General features: G+C 43.2%; 1 protein-coding gene and 1 long non-coding RNA gene across 11 annotated transcripts; both read right to left on the bottom strand.

Moving 5' to 3' along the window:
• Positions 1-1,315: 1,315 nt before the first annotated feature.
• On the bottom strand, positions 1,316-11,619 carry LOC103713621 (phosphoinositide binding protein). Of its 10 annotated transcripts, XM_088715716.2 has the most exons (6): positions 11,462-11,577; positions 9,240-9,402; positions 8,891-9,131; positions 5,723-5,808; positions 5,331-5,499; positions 1,316-4,750 (listed from the first exon to the last, which is right to left on the bottom strand). In XM_088715716.2, the coding sequence occupies exons 4-6, from the start codon at positions 5,762-5,764 to the stop codon at positions 1,518-1,520; spliced, it is 3,444 nt and encodes a 1,147-aa protein (XP_088571842.1). In that variant the 5' UTR covers positions 5,765-5,808; positions 8,891-9,131; positions 9,240-9,402; positions 11,462-11,577; the 3' UTR covers positions 1,316-1,517. The 10 variants fall into 10 exon arrangements, with proteins under 10 accessions (XP_088571842.1, XP_088571841.1, XP_088571839.1 ...); XM_088715715.1 differs by lacking the exon at positions 9,240-9,402 and having other exon boundaries at positions 11,462-11,619; XM_088715713.1 differs by lacking the exon at positions 5,723-5,808 and having other exon boundaries at positions 11,462-11,592.
• Positions 11,620-14,067: 2,448 nt separating this feature from the next.
• On the bottom strand, positions 14,068-19,835 carry LOC148714633 (uncharacterized). The gene is made up of 2 exons (XR_015975217.2): positions 18,931-19,835; positions 14,068-14,299 (listed from the first exon to the last, which is right to left on the bottom strand). It is a non-coding gene; the product is annotated as an uncharacterized LOC148714633 (long non-coding RNA).
• Between the last annotated feature and the right edge of the window lie 979 nt (positions 19,836-20,814).

The raw sequence follows: 20,814 nt of genomic DNA, 5'->3' as shown, positions 1-20,814 counted from the left end.
GAAATCAATATCCTGTTATGTCTGCAATTGCACGCGATATTTTAGCTGTGCCGATGTCCACGGTAGCATCGGAATCCGCTTTTAGTGCAGGTCGGCGTGTTCTTGACGAAAAGAGAAGTAGGATGACGGACGAAACGGTGGAGATGCTTCTCTGCTTCAAGGATTGGTTGGATGCTGAGGCAAGACTTCAAGATAAAGGTGGACATAATACAACATCCTCTGATGATGATGATACAAACACTACTGAAGACTGAAGACTGAATACTGATTCACTGAATCACTGATGATTAGTAAGATTTCTTAATTTTTTATAATTGTACATTTTTATTGTATTCTGGAGGTCAGACCAAGGTCCAAACCTCGGCCCTTTCTTAGTTTCTTATTGTATTCTAGAGGTCAGACCAAGGTCCAAACCTCCCTTCATGTACCATTTTGATTTAAATTAATAAACTGGTAGGGGTCTATGCCAAACCCCCCACCATTAAGGTGGCTTTATATTCATAAATCCTTAGTTTTCAATATTTATTAATTTTTTTAGAAAATTTATGAAGCATTAATTTTTATCGGGCCGGGCCGGACTGCCAGGCCCGCGGGCCAGCCCGGCCCAGGCCCTTATGGGCCGTGCCGGGCTGGCCCGCGGGCCGTGCCGTGCTTGGCCCGCGGGCCTAGAGCGGGCCGTGCCGGCCCAGGCCCGAAGCGAGCCGTGCCGGGCTCGGCCCGCGGGCCAGTACCCTGTGACCCAGCACGGCCCTCTCAAATGGGCCGTGCCAGGCACGGCCCGGCACTGTAGCAAGCGGGCCCCCGGCCCGGCCCAGTGCCCAACTCTACTCCTATCTCAAGCTCTCCCTCAAATCTTGATGTAACCAGTGACATTGTTAAAAGCGTATCAAGCACATATTTCATTCCACAATACTCTTCTTTCTCACCCTCTAAGATTGATAGGACTTCCCTAAACAGCACATAAAACGCCCGGGCCGCATCAAATGCCTCCCATACTTGTGTGCTGCACGCAAGCCTTGATATCATGGTAAGTCGACTATGTCTCTAAATCAGATGTGGGAATATACATAAACATTTGGAACTAAAAAGTGGAATAGAATAAATAAAGCTGTGACAGTAATCACTTTAATACTAAGAAGAAAATGTTTATCCGATCACAGGTATGCACAATGACAGCAGACTAAGCTGCCACTATGAGTAGATTTCCAGAACAGTTGCAAATGAATTTTATCGTGCTGGCATCAAGAACACATGCGAGTATGCATCCAGTTCTCTACGAATTCAATCTAAAAGCACTCCACTAATTAAACCTAGCTGCAATAATCTTTCAAGTCTTGATTAAGTCCTTCAAATGAATTTGTCAACATGTTATACACTTCTACTACATAATTACAACTCAGGCTATCATCAAAGATAGCAGCATTATTTTTGAGAGAGAGACTAAACAAATGAAAGATAGCAATAATATCCAAATGTGTTTAGCATGTGTAGATTATCGTTGCTCTACCATGTGCTGTTTAAGTTAATAAGGCAAGCTTCTTTTCAAGATGTTTGGCTGAGCGGAGAGCTTCCAAAGCCTCTGGTTGCTTACCTGCCCGTTTCAAGTTAAGCGCTCGAAGCTTCTCAGCTTTTATCTGTTCTTCCAGATTAGCTTTCTCCGCTTGAGGATTTCCATCCTTCTCAACTTTTGGCTTAGACTCTGATTTTCTTGAAGGTTGCACTCCGAAATCGGTATCTTGCCACCCAACTGCCTTGAGGGCAGACATGAGTTGAGGATCAAGCAGATCCTCCACAACTGCATCATCCATTGCTTCCAATTTGCCAGAAGTGCTGGTGCTTGAACGTTGTGCATCCAACTCTTCTAATTGGTTCTCCAATGCCTTGGCTAGTTCAAGTTCAGCCTCTGACTCCTCCATCTTTCCTTCTCGTCGCAGCTTCAAAGCATTGCGCTTGTGAGAGAGGGACTCCTGCTGTATTTTTAAGCGATCACGGCCTGAAATAGGTTTCTTTGATTGGTTGGTTTTGTTTTCTTGCACGACAGAAGTAGTGTCGGAAGTAGAAGCCAGAACACTTGGACTACCCATGTTGCTTTGTTGACCATCTTCTAGACTCTTTTCCAAAATTTTTGCTTGCCTCAGTTCTTCTCGGGCTTCTGCCAACTTCCCTTCTCTCTTTAGGGCAAGAGCCCTTCTCTTACGAGCCAGAATATTATCCTTAAGAGCATCAGTCCCATGATCTAATCTTTCTACAGGTGCTAAGGAATTATCTGTGGTAGCAACATTTATCTCTTTCTTCTGAGCCATATGAAGAGTTGAGCCTCCATGTGAGAGTATTTCAGTTTCACCAATGGTCTCTTTGGCACTAACCTGAATTCGTGGCTCGATCGGAACACTCGCAGGAGAGGAACTATTGGCTTCTGGAGTTTCTTCCCATGCTGATTCTCCAGAAGCTGGCCGTGAAATCTTTTCCTCGTTGCCTGAGAGAAAATCAAGCAAGTCTGAAGGCTGGTCTATAGAACTTTCTGCAGCTAGAAGACCTGGTTTTCCAAATTTCTGCAGCTCATGCCACGATGTTTCAGGAACTTTCCCACCAGATCCAGGTGGAAGAGGTTTTCTTGCTTCACTCATTTTTCTTAAATTGACATCATATGCATCCCGTGTCAGGACCACCTTATCCTTCGGCATATTATTCATAAAAGACAATAAGTCTGCATCAGTATTTTGTACATCACCAGTATTTTTCTGATTATCTGATCTCTTTTGTGTTTCCAGGGTTCTGAGTACATGTGATTCCACCTGCATAGTGTTGACATTGTGCAAGTTTTCCATATCTGCTATCTCATTTTCCAAGGCCTTGGCCTTCTCCAGCATTTCCTCAGCCTCCTCAGTTTTCCCTTGGCGTCTTAAGGCCAAAGCCTTTCTTTTTAAGGCTAATAATTCTCTCTGAAGTTCAGCCTTACTCCTCATTGCCTTGCGAGGCATTACAGAAGGGACACTATCATGGGCAGATTCATCATTCATCTGTTCAGTGGGTTTATTTGTCATGCTAACAGATTCAACATCATCATCGTTCCATCCCAAATTCTTCAAAACTGAAAGCAAGGCTGGATCATGCATGTCTTGTTCTGTTACCTCTGCATCCAACCCTTCCTCTCCAAGACCTACAGTCACAGAAGCAGCCTCATGTGTATGGGTTGATTCCAAAGTCCTCTTGCCCACTTTAGCTACAGGCCTTTTTGGTGCATTTTCCATCTCTTCCAATTGTTGCTCAAGAAATTTTCCTTTCTTCAGTTCTTCCTCTGCCTCGTTCAAGCGCCCTTCCCTTCTTAAAGTGAGTGCCTTCTTTTTCAAAGCCAGTAGCTCTTTCTGAATTGCTAGTTTACTTTTTGGTGGAGATCTAACAAATGAGTTACTTATTCCTGTAATACTTTCTTCAACAGATGTCCCTGCCACAAATGGATCTACAGAAACTTGAGTGGTTGAAGTCTCCTGCTTCAGTTCTGGTGTAAAGATTTCAGCATCAGACTGCATACTCTCCAGGTCCTTCTCAAGTAGTTTAGCTTTCTTAAGCAGTTCCATTGCCTCTGCAGTGTTGCCTGCTCGTTTTTGGCTGAGGGCCTCTCTCTTCAGGGCAAGCACTTGGCTCTGCAATGCTTCTCGGTCCACAGCAACAGATTGCATGACATGATTGGTTGCTTGATCATCCTCTTCGCTCCAGCCAAATGATTTCAAGGCAGCAGCTAGCTCTGGGTCATTTATATCATCATCTGTCACTTCAAAATTTCCATCAAAAGAAAGATCATCTATGACACCTAAAAAGTGGTTGAAGTTTCTATCAGGGTCAGGTGCATGGTCCAATACTAAATCATCTTGTTTGTCATCATCCATACCGCGGATTAAAGCAGATAGCTCATCGTCAGAATCTTCATCCTCACCCAAGAGCTCCTGTTCTTCTAGTTGTTTTTCTAAAATTTTGGCCTTCTTCAGTTCTTCCTTTGCCTCAGCAAGCTTCCCTTCTCGCTTAAGCAAAAGAGCCTTTTTCTTGTGAGCAGTGATCTGAGACTTATCAATACCACCAGTTTTCCCACCTTGAGAGGATTTTGGAGTGACTTCTCCAAGAAGATTTGACAGTTCACCCTCCAAACTCAGCTTCACGGACTTTTTATCTGCATCATGAAGATCAGCATCAGACCATCCCAGTTCTCTAAGTTCAGCACCAAGGTCATCCTTTTCCTTTTTACTCCTTTGTGATGGTAACTTTCTTTTACTGCCCAACTCTTCACTTTCATCTGTATTTTGGGTGCCAGCCGTGCTGCTCAAATTTGAAGCTTTTGAAGCCATTCTACGGCTCTTTCTTATTGCAATTTCTAAAGCCCCAGCTTGTCTCTCAAGTTCTTTACCACGCTTGAAGGCTTGAAGTGCTTCCTCAGATTTTCCTTCTGCTTTCAGGATCTTATACTTTTTCTTCTCCTCAACAGCTTGCTGACGCAATTCTTCTGGGCTACTGGACACAACATCAGTGTGGGCAGCATTGTGCATTTCAACAGATGTGCTCTTAATAATACCTACTTCCCTAAATGGAGTAGCAGACTCATTCAAACTTGAACAGGAAGCGCTGCTCCCAAACTTCTGACGATCAGAAATTGCATCAGCATGCGATTCTTGTCCAGATGACAAATGCTGCTTCCCATCAGTTCCAAGAATCTGACCTAGAATTTCTTCCTCATGCTTTAAGGCGTGTTTCAGATTACCTGTCCAGAAAGTATATGAAGGGAAGTTATGATTTTAGCCTCCATTTGTCGGCAAGCTTCATATTTATCTACCAAATAATCAAGTAAACCACTCCAAGTCAGTAGCTATCTTAAGGATGCAACATTTATTGTCACTATCACCAAACAGAAATTCTGTCTTTGTGCCTGCCCAAAGACAGATGCCCCCATCAAAATTCTATAGCAAGAAAATAATCTCTCCTTCTTAACTCGTGACATATAACAGGAGCGCTGCATCAAAATGCTCACTACTTTATCAGAAGCAGTCATGTACATATAAAAAATTAAAATGTCTGCCTATCATTCTTTTGAACTAAAGCCATTTTCCTAGAAAAGAAGTTCCATAACCAGAACAAATTTTTGGAAGTTATTAATGGGAACATTTAATAGTTCATGAATGATAAATATGACGGTAGACTGATGCCCTCTTATGTTCCTGCTAAACAAGGTTTACTTGTACAAACAGGAAGAACTAACCCTGCTGTCTAAGAAAATTTATGTCCACGATGTCTAAAGATGAAGACAGAGCAATCAACTAACAAAAGTAAAACAAAGCATTGACCTTTTGCAGCTCGACTTTTGTGTCCATATCTCAACTCAAAGCGTGCTGCTTCCTCTATTTGTTTGCAAGGATCACATATTCGAACTGGTGAGTCACCTTGTCCACGTAAAACCATTCTCTGCTGAGTGCAACTATTGCAGAACAAGCCTCCGCATCTGCGGCAATGATGCTATAACAAGAAAAGCAAACATCAGTATCGACAAAAGCTTTTTTTCTTCAGGAAATTCTATATAGATAATATGAAAAAATACACATAGAAGACTGCAATAGCTTTATATGATTATTCTGATTGAGACATGCTCAGACAACTTTTATATCAAATAGAAAAAGGTTTTCCTTTTTGAATAGCAAATACCAGTACTAGAAGAAAAGAGAAGACTAAAGGGCCATACTTCTTTTCTTCCCTCTAGATTGCAATATGGAGCATTCAACATCACTTTCCGAGCAAGCAGGAGTATAAATTTCAAATCAAAAGCCACTGAAATGGACAATTCAATTTGAGAAAATGTAAATTTAGCCGCATATAGCAGGCAGGAGTGAAGGGGGCATAGGGGAGCATTCATTTACAAGATGACAAGAGTCATGCAACAGATATAAGTATGTCCATAGTAACATAATAAACTATTTGCTAATACATAATTGGAAAGGCTTTGAGGTCAACCAACCTCAAAGCATGAAGCCGCACCTGCAAACCCACATGCCTTTCAATTTAAAAAGAAGAAAAAAAATACAATTTTCTTTTCTCCCTTCCATGCACCCTGGGCCCACTACCTGTGAAAAGTGTGGTTCTTTAATTTCTTAATATCGTTCCATACAGTCTCTTCTTTGAGTTCTAGAATTCTACCGAAGTTAAAGTTTTCATGCAGCCACCATCCAGGCCCCACCCAAGAAAAAAACATAAAAAATCCTCCACCTCCACCTCCACCTCCATGTTTCCTATGTTTCCAGGGTAACCACCCCCCCCCCCCCCGAACCCACCCACCCACCCAACCCTTCCTCTCCTGGGCCTCGGTGATTGGAAAAAAAACAAAAGAAAAAGATGAACATGGATAACATGTGCACGACTCTAATAAGAGATTGAGGCCTCCCCTAGAAGCTTGGGTTTGGGATGTTAAGGCAGCCCCTCAAGTGATTGTGTTTTCATCGAAGCTAATGTGGACTTGACTTCCATGCTGAATACTGCTTCAGTGCAATGGCTTGGGGAGTTCAGAATGTGGTGATGCGGAGCACATTTAGAGGATTTTCAACATGGGCTATATGAGTGCCTCCTTTCCAAGGCATACATGGGCTCTGTTAAAACAGCAGTTGAAACATATCACTTGGGCAGATATCTGATCTTCCATTATAACAACTCTATGCTTTACTGCTATGGAGCAAGACAAGTTGAAGAGCTCACCGGTCATAGCCTGTACACTATGGAACCTATGGAAGTCAAGGAATGAAGAGATATTCCAAGGTGTTCAGACTTCAGCATGCCAAGTTCTCAGAATTTCTTTCCATAAAGCTTTTTAGCTCCTTAGAAAGGGCACTGCAAGTCAGATGTCCTGGTTCCTGGGGTGTCTCTTCCACTCAATTACCACCTCAACCTACTTTAGTGCATTAGATACCCCCTCCACAAAGATTTCTCAAAATCAATTTTGATGGCTCTCGCAAAGGACCTGATACAGCTGCTGCTGAATTTGAGGTTCAAGATGAGTGGGTCAGCTTTAGCAGCTGGTTGTCAACCTTTGGCTGGGATGACAGTTCCTATTGCAGGCTGTTTGCTGCATTTATAGGTATTTGTCATGCGATAACAATCTTACATGGTAGTAAATTATGGATAGAAGGAGATTACAGTACAGTTTTTGCATGGCTACAGCGAGATGTGGTGGATGTCTATAATCCTTGTTTATTGCATCTCAAAGAGTCTCTGTGGCATCTTCAGGAGGTTTGGATTTCCCATGTTTTCAGGGAAGGCAACCAGCCTGCCCACTGGGTTGCCAATTTTGGAACTACATTTCCTGAATTTTTGGTTTGCAATTCTAATCTTCCACCTGGTCTCATGGCTCTTGTCATGTTTGACTCTCAGGAAGTTGGGTTGTATATAATGTAACAGGGTTTTTTTGGCCCATTGCTTATTAAAAAGAGGGGGGGGCACTCAAAGGCACTAAGTATTGCACGGATACTATCAAGTTTGAGTATATACTTTTACAGGTCATATTAGATAATCTCTTAGGGAATGCTGAGAGGAAAGCACAGGTCCACACTTTTCAATCACCACTATGTATTTGTCTACCACGAGCATTGGGATATGATTTTTCTAAGTGAATGCCTAATAGGAAAGCTGCTTATAAATTTTATTCCGTTATATTTGTTTCTAGACATCATTTTCGTTAGTTATACTATGACACAAAGAGAAAGCTCATAAAATGTTGGTCTAAAGTAAAAAAACAATGCAAGACTGTATCAAGTTACTGTCTAGTTAAATCAGTATTCACCTAGCTAATGTGCTCATGTTTCTTAAAAAACTGTCAAACAGGGTGAGGAAGGAATAGTCAATTGCTCATTGTTCCTAAAGCAGGGAACTGTTAACATACGGCCAAGGAATGTTTGCTCATGTCTTTCCAAGATATTTCATAGACCAAAGGGGCAAGCATGCATTAAGTTACATGTACAGCTGGAAGTCAAGAGTTCAGGGCAATATCGACAGATATAGCTCAGAAGACCAACATGAAATCTTATATTCCGTTGTGAACACATTCTCTACACCAAATTATTAGTGGGTCAAACTATCACAACTGAGTGAATCAAAAGTATTGCTAGGAAGTACTGAAGGCAACGCATAAACCTATTAACATCATTGAGAACAAAGTGAATCAGAAAGGTGTAGAGCTGTTTCAACCTATCAGCTGCAGACAACTTCTTGTCCTTGTCTCTTACAAAAATTAAAAACTCCCTAAAATTAGAATCTAGTTAAGTGATCACCAAAATTAAAAACTCCCCAAGGTTACTTGCTACCTTCTCCAAGATACTTCTATTTTCTGAAAATAGAGTATATTACATGTGTGACATGAAGCAAACCTGGCACCAGGGAGCTGACTCTCCAGCTAGCAAGTGATAATCCTTTTTGCTTTATTATATTGCCCATTACACTAATCATTGTGATTACAACCAGGGTATATCTACCTACAATATTAGCGGAAATCTTACATTTTGTTTCTGTGTTCATCAACAAGGTTAATAAACTTTAATTATAAATAGAACGATCAACATCTGGCCGAATTAATCAAGAAGCATTACAAGAGTACATAAAAGAATAAATAGAATCCTGAAGAAACAACTAATTTCTAAAATCCTTAATACATCATCAACATGAGCATATGCAATTAACAAGAACAAATTACAAGAATAATCACACATATGCAATATATAAAACTATGGCATTGTAAAATATTAGGTTTCCTCCTAAGGAACTCTATTAACTGGAAATGCTTCACAAATAAAACTAATCAAAACAACACAAATGAAGAAGAGAATAAGAACATGGGTATAAGATAAATGTTATTAAGAAAGATGCAGACCTTCCTATTGATAAATGTGAACTGAGAAGAACAACCCTGGCAATGGGTTGCATCAATCACCCAACTTCCGCCTCGCATCGATGGCTTGGCTGGCAAACCAATCTTTTCCAGCATCTTTCCACTTTATAAAGACCAAAAAGGAACCTGATGTGAGGTTAAGAAAGTAGAACTTTCAGACTCCTTTGCCAATTTTCTTTCTTCTCTCTCTCTCTCTTTCTTCCAGGTCTAGCTCCCAGATTGTCTAACAAAAGATTTGACGATGCTGTTAGGCAAATGGAAAAAAATTACAGTGATCTACACTATTCTAAACAACCAATATGTAATTAAAATTGTTGATTGAAATGTTCACCTATTGAGTTAGGTGGATTTGACTAGATAATATTTGACAGTCACCATTAAAATTTCAACCAAAACCAAAGCAAATCTTTCTTTTGAACATAGCTTCAATGAACTTCAAAGTAGTTCTGGCCTCCCAAGTGAGGTGGTTAAGTTGGCTAAGATGATTAGGTGGGCTGTATGAGTGGTTAGTAGCCAGATCAAATAGCATTTATGCAGTATTAACAATAAAAAAATTAAAGATTCTGCCCTCAAGCCCTCCCCCATTAAACTCCCATTCAACCAAATTCAAATCATGATAAATAAAAATTAGCCCTCGCTTCAACAATCTCAACCACCATTAGAATTAACATCACTTTATTAGGTCTAGTGATATTAGGCATGCCATGTGTTTCTCCAAGGAATTTCATGTTCACTATAAGACCCAAAATGGTCGAACCATTCATGGACTTTGAAGGACATCCTCACAAATCTGAATGATCGATGTCTATTGATTTGTATTCCCACTCATCTTGACTTCATAAATGTTTACTTTTCAACCAACCTATGTCTTCACCATGGCCTCTCCTTGCTATAAAGAGTATCAATTTCCTTTACTTTTATGAATCGAACCTCAAATTTTTACTGAAAGAAAATTATGCTCCTCAAGTAAAAGAAGAAATCCAAAGTCTCCAAAGTTAAGTGAAAGAAAGAATATTTAAATAAGAAAGAAAATAACCAAAACTACATTGTGCTATGGGCAGTACTGTACAATTTGACAATGGATTAGACGGCATTTGCAAAAATCAATTTGCATGAATTTGTGCTGCTAATGATCTTCTCTTATTAAGCTCAACTTAATATTGCTTAGTCATGTAGCTAATATGCAAATATCATAAAAGCTGCTAAACACTAAATTATTCTTCATCAACTTGTATGATGGCCAATATTTTAATCCTTCATCAGCCATCAAAATTAGTGAGACCCTTTCAGAGCTACAACTCAACCTTGAGTGCATCAACCATAAGCACATATATGATGCACCCAAGAGATCAAAGCTGGGGATAAATTTTCTCCATTCATCTCTGATTTCAATTGATACTTTAATACATGCACACTCTTCCTTAGTATTTGAACTTATGTTAGAGCATTTTTTTCAATTTTGTTTCCAGCTTTGAACAATCACTAGAGATGGCTTGAAGTATCACTAGTTGACATTAAGCATCTCATCTTTTCATTGTTGAAGGGAGCGATGGTACTGAAAAAGTTGCAAATCCAAACTTAAGTGTGTCCTTATCCATAATGAACTTGATTATAAGGTCTTCAAAAGATACATGAAGAATGGCTAAAATAACTCCAACCAAGTAGTGAATCTTCAACACTGCTGTGTAAAATTAACTAATAATTTTAAGAAATATATAAAATTAGATAGTACATGATTACCTTCCTTCATCCATAACAGTGGTGCACTTTTACTTAAGTGGAGATAAATGGTAAAACTTTTCATCATGCTGCACAGACCATTTGACTTCTCTTAACAATATAAGGGTGACTATAAATTGTGTTAGAGCATTTGATCCAACACCCAAAGTTGGATCGCACACTACTTCAATTCCATGCCTGCCCGGTTGTCATTAACTTTATCATCTAAAAAGCACAGCCTTGGCCTGCGATAATCCATAACCAAAAGCTTTCTTCCAACCAAAATTCGCACTTATAATCTCCATTCATCGTCTCCACACTCATGTAGCCCTGTCTATAGTTTGTTATGCCGAAACTCAAAAAAAAGAAAAGAAGAGAAGAGAAGACGCACAAAAATACTAAAACAGCAGAAAGGGCAAAAAAAAGGTGAGAAAGGGCTTAACGAATATTTTACCTGTACACTCGAGATTGGTAATATCTCAGAGAGGGGATACTTTAGATATCTTCTTTCCCTCGAAAGAATCCCAAATAACTCAGCTACTAATAGTATAGTAATATTAATTTGGAGAACGAGGAAAGGGAAGGGGAAGGGATGAAGGGGATCAAAAATAGTCAGCTCTGAGAGACTTCCAAATAATCATATCCTGCAAAAATTTCGAATTACACGCAAAAAACCCAAGATCTGGCCAATTGAAATCCTAAGATTCGGATTGGATCGCGAATTTTTTAAAGATTCAGACAGTGATGCAATCAAGAGAAGGATTGAAACAAAATAACTGATATTAAAAGAAAAGAAGATAAATTAGACAGGGAAGCCCGTGATCGGGTTATTACCTTAAGAGAGAAAAGAAAACGAGATTTGATGAAAACGAGATTTGATCGAAGGGACGAGCGATCGTCCTCAGGGAAAAGGAAAAGCGAAGGAAGGAGAAGAAGACCTGGCCTATATACTGCGGCAAATATCGGCAGCACGGATTTCTTTTCTCTTCGCGGTTTTACCCGTAATCGGTGAGCCGGCGGGTTTTGTGATCCGCCGGTCCGGATCCGGGTTGTCGAACTAACCTGATTCGACCCCAGCGTTTTAAAACCGTTGACCCGGCCCAATCCGATTTGATATCCGGTTAAACGGTTCACCGGTTCAACCCGTAGTCGCATCTTACACCGTCCCTATGTTCTCCTTGTTCCTTTGGGTCGTTGGCCCGAAGTTTGCAAAGAACTCGCCGACTAAGGAGTTTCTTCGGAAAATAAGAGAGAGAGAGAGAGAGAGAGAGAGAGAGAGAGGGAGGAGGACGAGATTAGGAACCGACAGAGAGAGAGAGAGAGAGGGAGGAGGACAAGATTAGGAACCGACCTGTAATAGGTGTCGGGTGACGGGTCAGACCCGCTTGAGCCCAAAAGCAAGGTATGGCTTTGCTTCAGGTTTTCTTTTCTCTTCAGTTTGGTTTGGTAAGAAATTTCCCTGCAGGTCATCCTTATTAAGGTTTAGAATATTAAAAAGTGGTAAAACACTTTACTTTGCACCTTTTTCGTGTAATGTCGAGAGAATTGGCTAATCCACGTTGATGGGGGGGAAAAATGGATCGTTCTGGTCAGGACAAGGGATCATCATATCCCGGCCGGGCATGCCACAATACTAACCGGGCAGGACCACAACCCTGCTCAGAACCAGCCCAATCTCAGGCTCCGCCGAAGGCTCAGTTGACCTCGGCCAGATCCCTTCGCCACTACGATCTGCCGAAACCTCTTCTAACACCTGTAATGAAGTCCCAAGCCTGAGCTCGGAACTCGTTGCTGAGTCAGTTGCGAGCCAAAGAACTCCTTCGACCGTAGGACTATTCGCCGACGCACTGTGCCCCAAGCTTGGAGCGCCCTTATATTCGCCGATGCGCCCTGACTCGAGCTCGGGGCATCCTTATATTCGTCAACACGCCTCGACCGAGCTCGGGGCACCTTCTATATTTGACGATATGCCCCGGCCAAGTTCGGGGCGCCCCATCTAACAATGCGCCCCGATCCATGAGCTTGGAATGCTCTACCAAGCAAACCTTAGAATCGAGAAAGCGAAGCCGACCTCAGCACACTCCAAGCCGACCTCGCCGAATACGTGATGCAACCCCTCATCGGGCTTGGCCTTGCCCACGCCCGCCTACATGGTTGTACATTACGACATCTCCGCACCATGCTTTGCTTGTTGGCCAACGACAATCAAGAACAACGCCACACTGCTCCAGTCCTACCCTGCTACGACTGTCAACGTCTTACCGTTCACAAGAACGGTCTGCACCGTGCGCCTCAAGCAAACTCTAACTGCGTGCCATCTGGCTAAGAGCCATCTTTTCCCAATATGAGGACGGGTCATACCTCCGCCACCTGTGCACCTCTACGAGGACTATAAATAGCCCCAATAAGTAATGTCTCGAGGGCTTTTTGGACCAACTAAGATCCATCCTAACTTGAGCGTCGGAGGGCCATCACCGGAACGACCAGTGAGGCTTTGTGCAGGTACACCGTCGTGCGAGAGGTGGTTCACCTACTTCCTCAACATCCCGACGGCTCCCTCGACTCCTCCGACGTGGTCATCCTCGGGCCAAATTTGAACCACAACAAGTAGGCAGGCACCATAGAAAAAAATATAGAACATGCTTTCAATTTTGCCACGTTCTTCTAGTGCGCAACTTAAAGCAAAAGCCCAAAGTCAGAAACTTCTTCTCTGATGAATTATTGAGAGAAAGTTGATGCACCAAACAGGCCTAGCACCTACTCCTATCCAGCATTTTCACATATATGGAGATCATAAGAGTACTAAAAAAATAGGTGTCTGGTGCCCCATCCTTCAATCTAGCTAGACTACCTAGTGAACAGTCATAACTACTTGAGCAAATATAATTCACCATTTATCTGAATCTATTTGTAATTTTTTATATATTTTTACAATCATATATCAACTTAACGCCAACCCTCCATCTTTCTTATCCGAGTCTGGAACCATCCACGAATAAGGATCTATAACGCCAAACCCAATTTTTGGAAAAAACGAGATGATTGTGATTGTGAATTTCGTGTTTATTCTGTAGCTACCAAGAAAAGCATTTTAGATGGAAGTGGATTTGTGATTATAGGAATGAAAATTGTGCACGCACATCCAAGAGAATCGAGCATCATTATATCTGTAATGTCCGGGCCCAGAACCTACTAGGCCCAATAGAAAAATAGGCCCAGTTAAGGGTTGGGCCCAAATTTTACTGTAGCCAGTATAATGATTATTATATAAAAAAAAAAAAAAACGAAGGGATAAGACCGACAGGGAAGGGTGACCCCCACCCCTGCTGGCAGTCGATGCCGGCGCACCGGAGACAGAGGGGGCGGCGGCCATTCCCGGAGAGGGGAGGCATGGAGCGGATGGGACCTCTCAGAGAGGGGGGTCTCATCTTCTAAACCACTATTTAAGTCCCTGCCGGCAACCCTAAGTCGGAGGCCCCCAAGAACACTGAAAGAGAGAGAGCCGAAGCCCTGGAGCCTAAGGCGGAAGAGCCCTGAAGCTCCAAGAGGAAGGAGGGACTACGAGGGGGAGGAACGGCCCAACGGTAACCAGCAAAAATCCAGGTAAGTGGCCCTTAGGTTAAATAATAAAGTTTTAGGGAGTGGAGATACCCCTCTGTAGGGTATTCTCCCCTCTGTTTCACTGATGAAACAGAGGGGAGGAGACTGGCACAGAGAGGAAGGAGACCGGCACGGGAGAGAAGAACAGGAGGAGGGCCGTGGGCCGGACCCACAGGCTGCGGGCCGGACCAACAGGCCGCGGGCCGGCCTGAGAACGGCCCAAGCCGAGCCCACGCCACCCGGGCCGAGCCCAGCCGGACTCGGCCTGCGGGTGACAGGCCCCGGCCGTGGCTGCCCTAGGGCTGAGGGGCAGCCAAGGGCCGCCGGGTCTGCCGTGCCGGCGACCAACGCGGCCTCAAGGCCGCCAGCCTCAGCCGAGCCCCACCTCTCCGCCGGCCGAGAGGTGGTGGCGAGACTCCCACAAAAAAAAAAAAAAAAAAAAAAGAAAAAAAAAAAGAGAAGAAAACGGAAGAGGAAGAAGAACAAGGAAAAGAAAAAAAAAAAAAAAAAAGAAGAAGAAGAGGGGGATACTTACCGCGGACCACGGCCTTACCTCGCCGTGGTCGGAGCCGGAGAAGTTCTCCCGAAGGAGATCGGCCTCGATCCCACCTCCCGGCTCTTCTCCTCTCCTCCGGCACCACTTCGAAGGAGAGGGAAAGGGCCGGCCTCCCACCGTCGCCGCCCCGAAGGGGAAACACCACTCCGGGCTGGTAGATCTGGCCGGGGAGGGTTCGGTGAAGGTCGGAAGGAGGAGGAGGCGGTAGATCCGGCCGGCGGAGAAGAAGAAGGCCACAGATCTGGCCGGAGGAGAAGAAGGGGAGCCGGAGAAGAGGGCCGGAAGCATGGGCCTCGGTAGAGACAAAGAAGGTGAAGAGGCGGAAGCCTCTGGAAGGGGGGAGAAAGAACCCGATAACGGGTTCGCGGGTCGGATCCGAATCCGAACCCGCAACCCGTTAAGCCTAAAGAAAAAGAAAAAGAAAAAGAAAAAGAAAAAGAAAAAGAAAAAAAAAAAAAAAGGGAAAGGGTTTAGCCAAATTTGACTAAACCCGAGCCCAATCAAAATGGGCTAAGTCTGGACAAGCCAGACTATAAATTAAACCAAAATTAAAGCCCAATTTAAGCCAATGTAATTAATTTGGGGGCCAAATTGATCCCGGATTGACCCTGACTCAGGCCCAAACGGGTCACAGTGACCCTAAACCCGAAATTAAACCCAATTAAGCTGGGAATTAAGCTTAGTGGCCAATCGGAAGGCCAATTAAGACTTATGAGCCCAGCCAAGACCCCAATACAGAGGAATTAGGCTTGGGCTAAATTTCAGATAGAAAAGGAAATAATATATTGTTATTATGACATGATTGTAGGTGACTTAGGACTCGTCACCAGGACGCAGGAGACCTAGGAGAAAGGCGAATCACTGTAAGTAACCTGTCCTAATCCTGTTGTGGATCATGTTATGTTATTAATGTTTCCTAAGCATTTATTTTAAGTATATATGTTTCATACATGATATGTTACAATGCATAAGTAACTTTAATGATCCCAGAAGCTATGGCTATGTATGCAACATGATGATACTGATATTATAATCATGCATGTAAGTTTATAAAGTCTTAGCTAGCCCAGAGGCACTATAATGGGCTCAAAGATGCTACTGAGAATGACTGAGCCGCCAGTGGCTGAATAGTAACTGAGCTGCCCCGCCAGTGGCTGAATAGTAACTGAGCTGCCCCGCCAGTGGCTGAATAGTAACTGAGCCTGCCCCGCCAGTGGCTGAATTGGAATTGGGCCTGCCCCGCCAGTGGCTGAATAGTAACTGAGCTTGCCCCGCCAGTGGCTGAATAGTAACTGAGCTGGCCCCGCCAGTGGCCGAGTCTGACTTCGCAGTAGCATCCGAGAGTAAAAGGACCACGGCATGCCGGGGCACGGTTTCATATGCATATATTATGAAAATTGTTGTGATTTGCACTACTGCTTTGTTTAAATCGCATACTTATTATGCCATGATGATTATTAGATAAACATGCATGTCAGCTTCTCAAAACCCTGATTTACATGTTTAGTCTACTGGTTGATCCGGTAGGATTATGCAGGATTACTTACTGAGCCGTGTAGCTCATATCCGTTTATTTACTTTTTTCTTTCAGATCCTCACCACTGATAGCTGCCAGAGACACGTTAATTTGGTATTAGCGCTTCTTTCTTTTGGGGTAAAGCAAGTATATACTTTTGTGTATATAAACTACGTAGAAGCTCTGTATTTGGGTACTGACCAGCATGTTGTACTAAGAATGCTTTCACATGAAAAGATTTGGTTGGTTTGACTACCCTATTTCCCAGGTATGAGGCTGCGTGCTATTGTGGGCGGTAGTCGGCAATAGCACGGCCGTGTCACGGATCCGGATCCGGGGCGTGACATTTAGTGGTATCAGAGCAATAGGTTAACCATGAGTAAAAATTTTAAGCTTTAATAAGGAAATGGGTAGTTAAGTCTCATTTAGTGAGATTCCGCATAACCGGAAAGGAAAGAAAAGATTTTATTGGTCGTATCATCGGTCAGTCACGAAAATTGCTTGACATAAATATTTTGATAGACGACAATGAGCAACAAAAAGAAAGAAGTTAAGGCTAATACAAAATCATTCTCAGGGCATGATTGTGACAGGTATGATATCAGAGTTTAAGATTTAAGACTACCAAAAAAATTTTGGTGTTTTCAAACAAAATGGTAGCGACCAAAATAAGAATAAGCTAGTTTGGAGATTTCTCGATAGAGTAATTTGTATTTTGGATTATGATTTTGACTGATATTAAGTGGAGTACTAGCCATGGAGTGTTAAAGTACATGGTGATTATTTGTGTATTAGTATATAGGTGATTTTGGAAGTTTAACTTGATACCGGGTACTGTGGATAATACTTCTAGTTTGAAGTTAATTATTTTGATGGCAAGATAGGGTTCATTCATAAGTTGTTTAAGGCTTGGACAAGGAAAGCTTTTATATTCTTCGAGGTTAAAATCTGTATGACAATTATGCATGAAACTATTGTATAGAAAGAAAAAAATTGATGTTTTGAATCAGAGTGCGCAGCGAAAACATAGTGGGCTGAATTAGTTCTCTAAGTTGGTCTGTAGTATTATTCTATTGATTCGGAAAGTTGTAATAATAAAAGATTTGATCTGTTTTCTTCTGTAGTAGGATTTTCCTTGATAAATGAAAAGAAAATGATCGGATTTTTTTTGGGATATCGCTGTGCTACCTTAAATTCTCCAGTTTTATGTCATGCTAAGAAATTCTTAGCATCTCGAGACTAGAATTAACGGATCATCAATTTTGATCTCAGATCTAGAATATGTTGGTATGAACCTTCTCCCTCCTAAATTTGAAGCTTGAATTTTTTTAATTAATATCCATCCTTTATTCGATTGAAAGAAATTAAGGTTGTCAATTGACTTTGATGAATAACTATCAAGGGTGGATTGAAGTTGTTTATGATCTAATCTTGTGATAGATCGGGTAATCGAGAGCAGTTGATACTTTGACAAAGAAACTTGATCTTCTTATTCAGAATTAAGATGTTGATTTTATGAATAATCTGGAGAGAGAGCTGTATAATCTTCACCCGTGAGTTTTTCTATTATTGGTAACTCCCGGGAGAATCTTGGCATCTTAAATTTAGTATTAACGGATTGATGGTGCCTTGGTTGGGCTTAGACCTGAAATGTTCCCTACTCCTAGCTATGACATCTTCGATCTACCTATCTAAAAGGGGTTTGAAGTTTTGCTAGGATAAAAGTTGATCATAAAATTGTAGGCAAGGTTAAGAGAAGAAAGAAGATTATAGATTATGAAAAGTATTTGATGCTAATGCTCTCACCTATTTTGTTAAGCCGATTACGATCTTTGTGTGGACTTAATCAAAAGCAATTAATTTCTCGGGCCAAGGATTATAGCATCTAAGGTGGGAAGATTAGTCTTCTTTTGGAAGAGATCAAAAGAACTCCTATATCATAAATAGAAGGGATCAAGTTTTGAGGTGCCATGATTTTGCCAAAATCTTATCAGCAAGCATTTTAAGAGGGAGACTAACCGAGAACTAGAGGATGACTCAATGGTTGACTACTTTTGAAAACCAGAACCTAGGGTATGTTTAATTTCGAGGACGAAATTTATTTTAAGGGGGGTAGGATGTAATGTCCAGGCCCAGAACCTACTAGGCCCAATAGAAAAATAGGCCCAGTTAAGGGTTGGGCCCAAATTTTACTGTAGCCAGTATAATGATTATTATATAAAAAAAAAAAAACGAAGGGATAAGACCGACAGGGAAGGGTGACCCCCACCCCTGCTGGCAGTCGATGCCGGCGCACCGGAGACAGAGGGGGCGGCGGCCATTCCCGGAGAGGGGAGGCATGGAGCGGATGGGACCTCTCAGAGAGGGGGGTCTCATCTTCTAAACCACTATTTAAGTCCCTGCCGGCAACCCTAAGTCGGAGGCCCCCAAGAACACTGAAAGAGAGAGAGCCGAAGCCCTGGAGCCTAAGGCGGAAGAGCCCTGAAGCTCCAAGAGGAAGGAGGGACTACGAGGGGGAGGAACGGCCCAACGGTAACCAGCAAAAATCCAGGTAAGTGGCCCTTAGGTTAAATAATAAAGTTTTAGGGAGTGGAGATACCCCTCTGTAGGGTATTCTCCCCTCTGTTTCACTGATGAAACAGAGGGGAGGAGACTGGCACAGAGAGGAAGGAGACCGGCACGGGAGAGAAGAACAGGAGGAGGGCCGTGGGCCGGACCCACAGGCTGCGGGCCGGACCAACAGGCCGCGGGCCGGCCTGAGAACGGCCCAAGCCGAGCCCACGCCACCCGGGCCGAGCCCAGCCGGACTCGGCCTGCGGGTGACAGGCCCCGGCCGTGGCTGCCCTAGGGCTGAGGGGCAGCCAAGGGCCGCCGGGTCTGCCGTGCCGGCGACCAACGCGGCCTCAAGGCCGCCAGCCTCAGCCGAGCCCCACCTCTCCGCCGGCCGAGAGGTGGTGGCGAGACTCCCACAAAAAAAAAAAAAAAGAAAAAAAAAAAAGAGAAGAAAACGGAAGAGGAAGAAGAACAAGGAAAAGAAAAAAAAAAAAAAAGAAGAAGAAGAGGGGGATACTTACCGCGGACCACGGCCTTACCTCGCCGTGGTCGGAGCCGGAGAAGTTCTCCCGAAGGAGATCGGCCTCGATCCCACCTCCCGGCTCTTCTCCTCTCCTCCGGCACCACTTCGAAGGAGAGGGAAAGGGCCGGCCTCCCACCGTCGCCGCCCCGAAGGGGAAACACCACTCCGGGCTGGTAGATCTGGCCGGGGAGGGTTCGGTGAAGGTCGGAAGGAGGAGGAGGCGGTAGATCCGGCCGGCGGAGAAGAAGAAGGCCACAGATCTGGCCGGAGGAGAAGAAGGGGAGCCGGAGAAGAGGGCCGGAAGCATGGGCCTCGGTAGAGACAAAGAAGGTGAAGAGGCGGAAGCCTCTGGAAGGGGGGAGAAAGAACCCGATAACGGGTTCGCGGGTCGGATCCGAATCCGAACCCGCAACCCGTTAAGCCTAAAGAAAAAGAAAAAGAAAAAGAAAAAGAAAAAGAAAAAGAAAAAGAAAAAGAAAAAAAAAAAGGGAAAGGGTTTAGCCAAATTTGACTAAACCCGAGCCCAATCAAAATGGGCTAAGTCTGGGCAAGCCAGACTATAAATTAAACCAAAATTAAAGCCCAATTTAAGCCAATGTAATTAATTTGGGGGCCAAATTGATCCCGGATTGACCCTGACTCAGGCCCAAACGGGTCATAGTGACCCTAAACCCGAAATTAAACCCAATTAAGCTGGGAATTAAGCTTAGTGGCCAATCGGAAGGCCAATTAAGACTTATGAGCCCAGCCAAGACCCCAATACAGAGGAATTAGGCTTGGGCTAAATTTCAGATAGAAAAGGAAATAATATATTGTTATTATGACATGATTGTAGGTGACTTAGGACTCGTCACCAGGACGCAGGAGACCTAGGAGAAAGGCGAATCACTGTAAGTAACCTGTCCTAATCCTGTTGTGGATCATGTTATGTTATTAATGTTTCCTAAGCATTTATTTTAAGTATATATGTTTCATACATGATATGTTACAATGCATAAGTAACTTTAATGATCCCAGAAGCTATGGCTATGTATGCAACATGATGATACTGATATTATAATCATGCATGTAAGTTTATAAAGTCTTAGCTAGCCCAGAGGCACTATAATGGGCTCAAAGATGCTACTGAGAATGACTGAGCCGCCAGTGGCTGAATAGTAACTGAGCTGCCCCGCCAGTGGCTGAATAGTAACTGAGCCTGCCCCGCCAGTGGCTGAATTGGAATTGGGCCTGCCCCGCCAGTGGCTGAATAGTAACTGAGCTTGCCCCGCCAGTGGCTGAATAGTAACTGAGCTGGCCCCGCCAGTGGCCGAGTCTGACTTCGCAGTAGCATCCGAGAGTAAAAGGACCACGGCATGCCGGGGCACGGTTTCATATGCATATATTATGAAAATTGTTGTGATTTGCACTACTGCTTTGTTTAAATCGCATACTTATTA

The sequence above is a fragment of the Phoenix dactylifera genome, chromosome 2, assembly GCF_051530095.1.
Source record: "Phoenix dactylifera cultivar Ajwa chromosome 2, Ajwa_hap1_PhDact_Kaust_v1.1, whole genome shotgun sequence".
In the NCBI taxonomy this organism is placed as follows: Eukaryota; Viridiplantae; Streptophyta; class Magnoliopsida; order Arecales; family Arecaceae; genus Phoenix; species Phoenix dactylifera.
The sequence above is the reverse complement of the archived record's forward strand: the minus strand, read 5'-3'. Positions and strand labels throughout refer to the sequence as shown.

What these genes read in the sequence shown, in the direction of transcription:
- LOC103713621 (XM_008800620.6), bottom strand. Translation starts at nt 9,004, where the DNA reads ATGCTGGAAAAGATTGGTTTGCCAGCCAAGCCATCGATGCGAGGCGGA. An exon ending in TCACATTTATCAATAGGAAG is followed by an intron (nt 5,500 to 8,890) that starts GTCTGCATCTTT and finishes TTCTTGTTATAG; the next exon opens with CATCATTGCCGCAGATGCGG. An exon ending in CAAAAGTCGAGCTGCAAAAG is followed by an intron (nt 4,751 to 5,330) that starts GTCAATGCTTTG and finishes CTTTCTGGACAG; the next exon opens with GTAATCTGAAACACGCCTTA.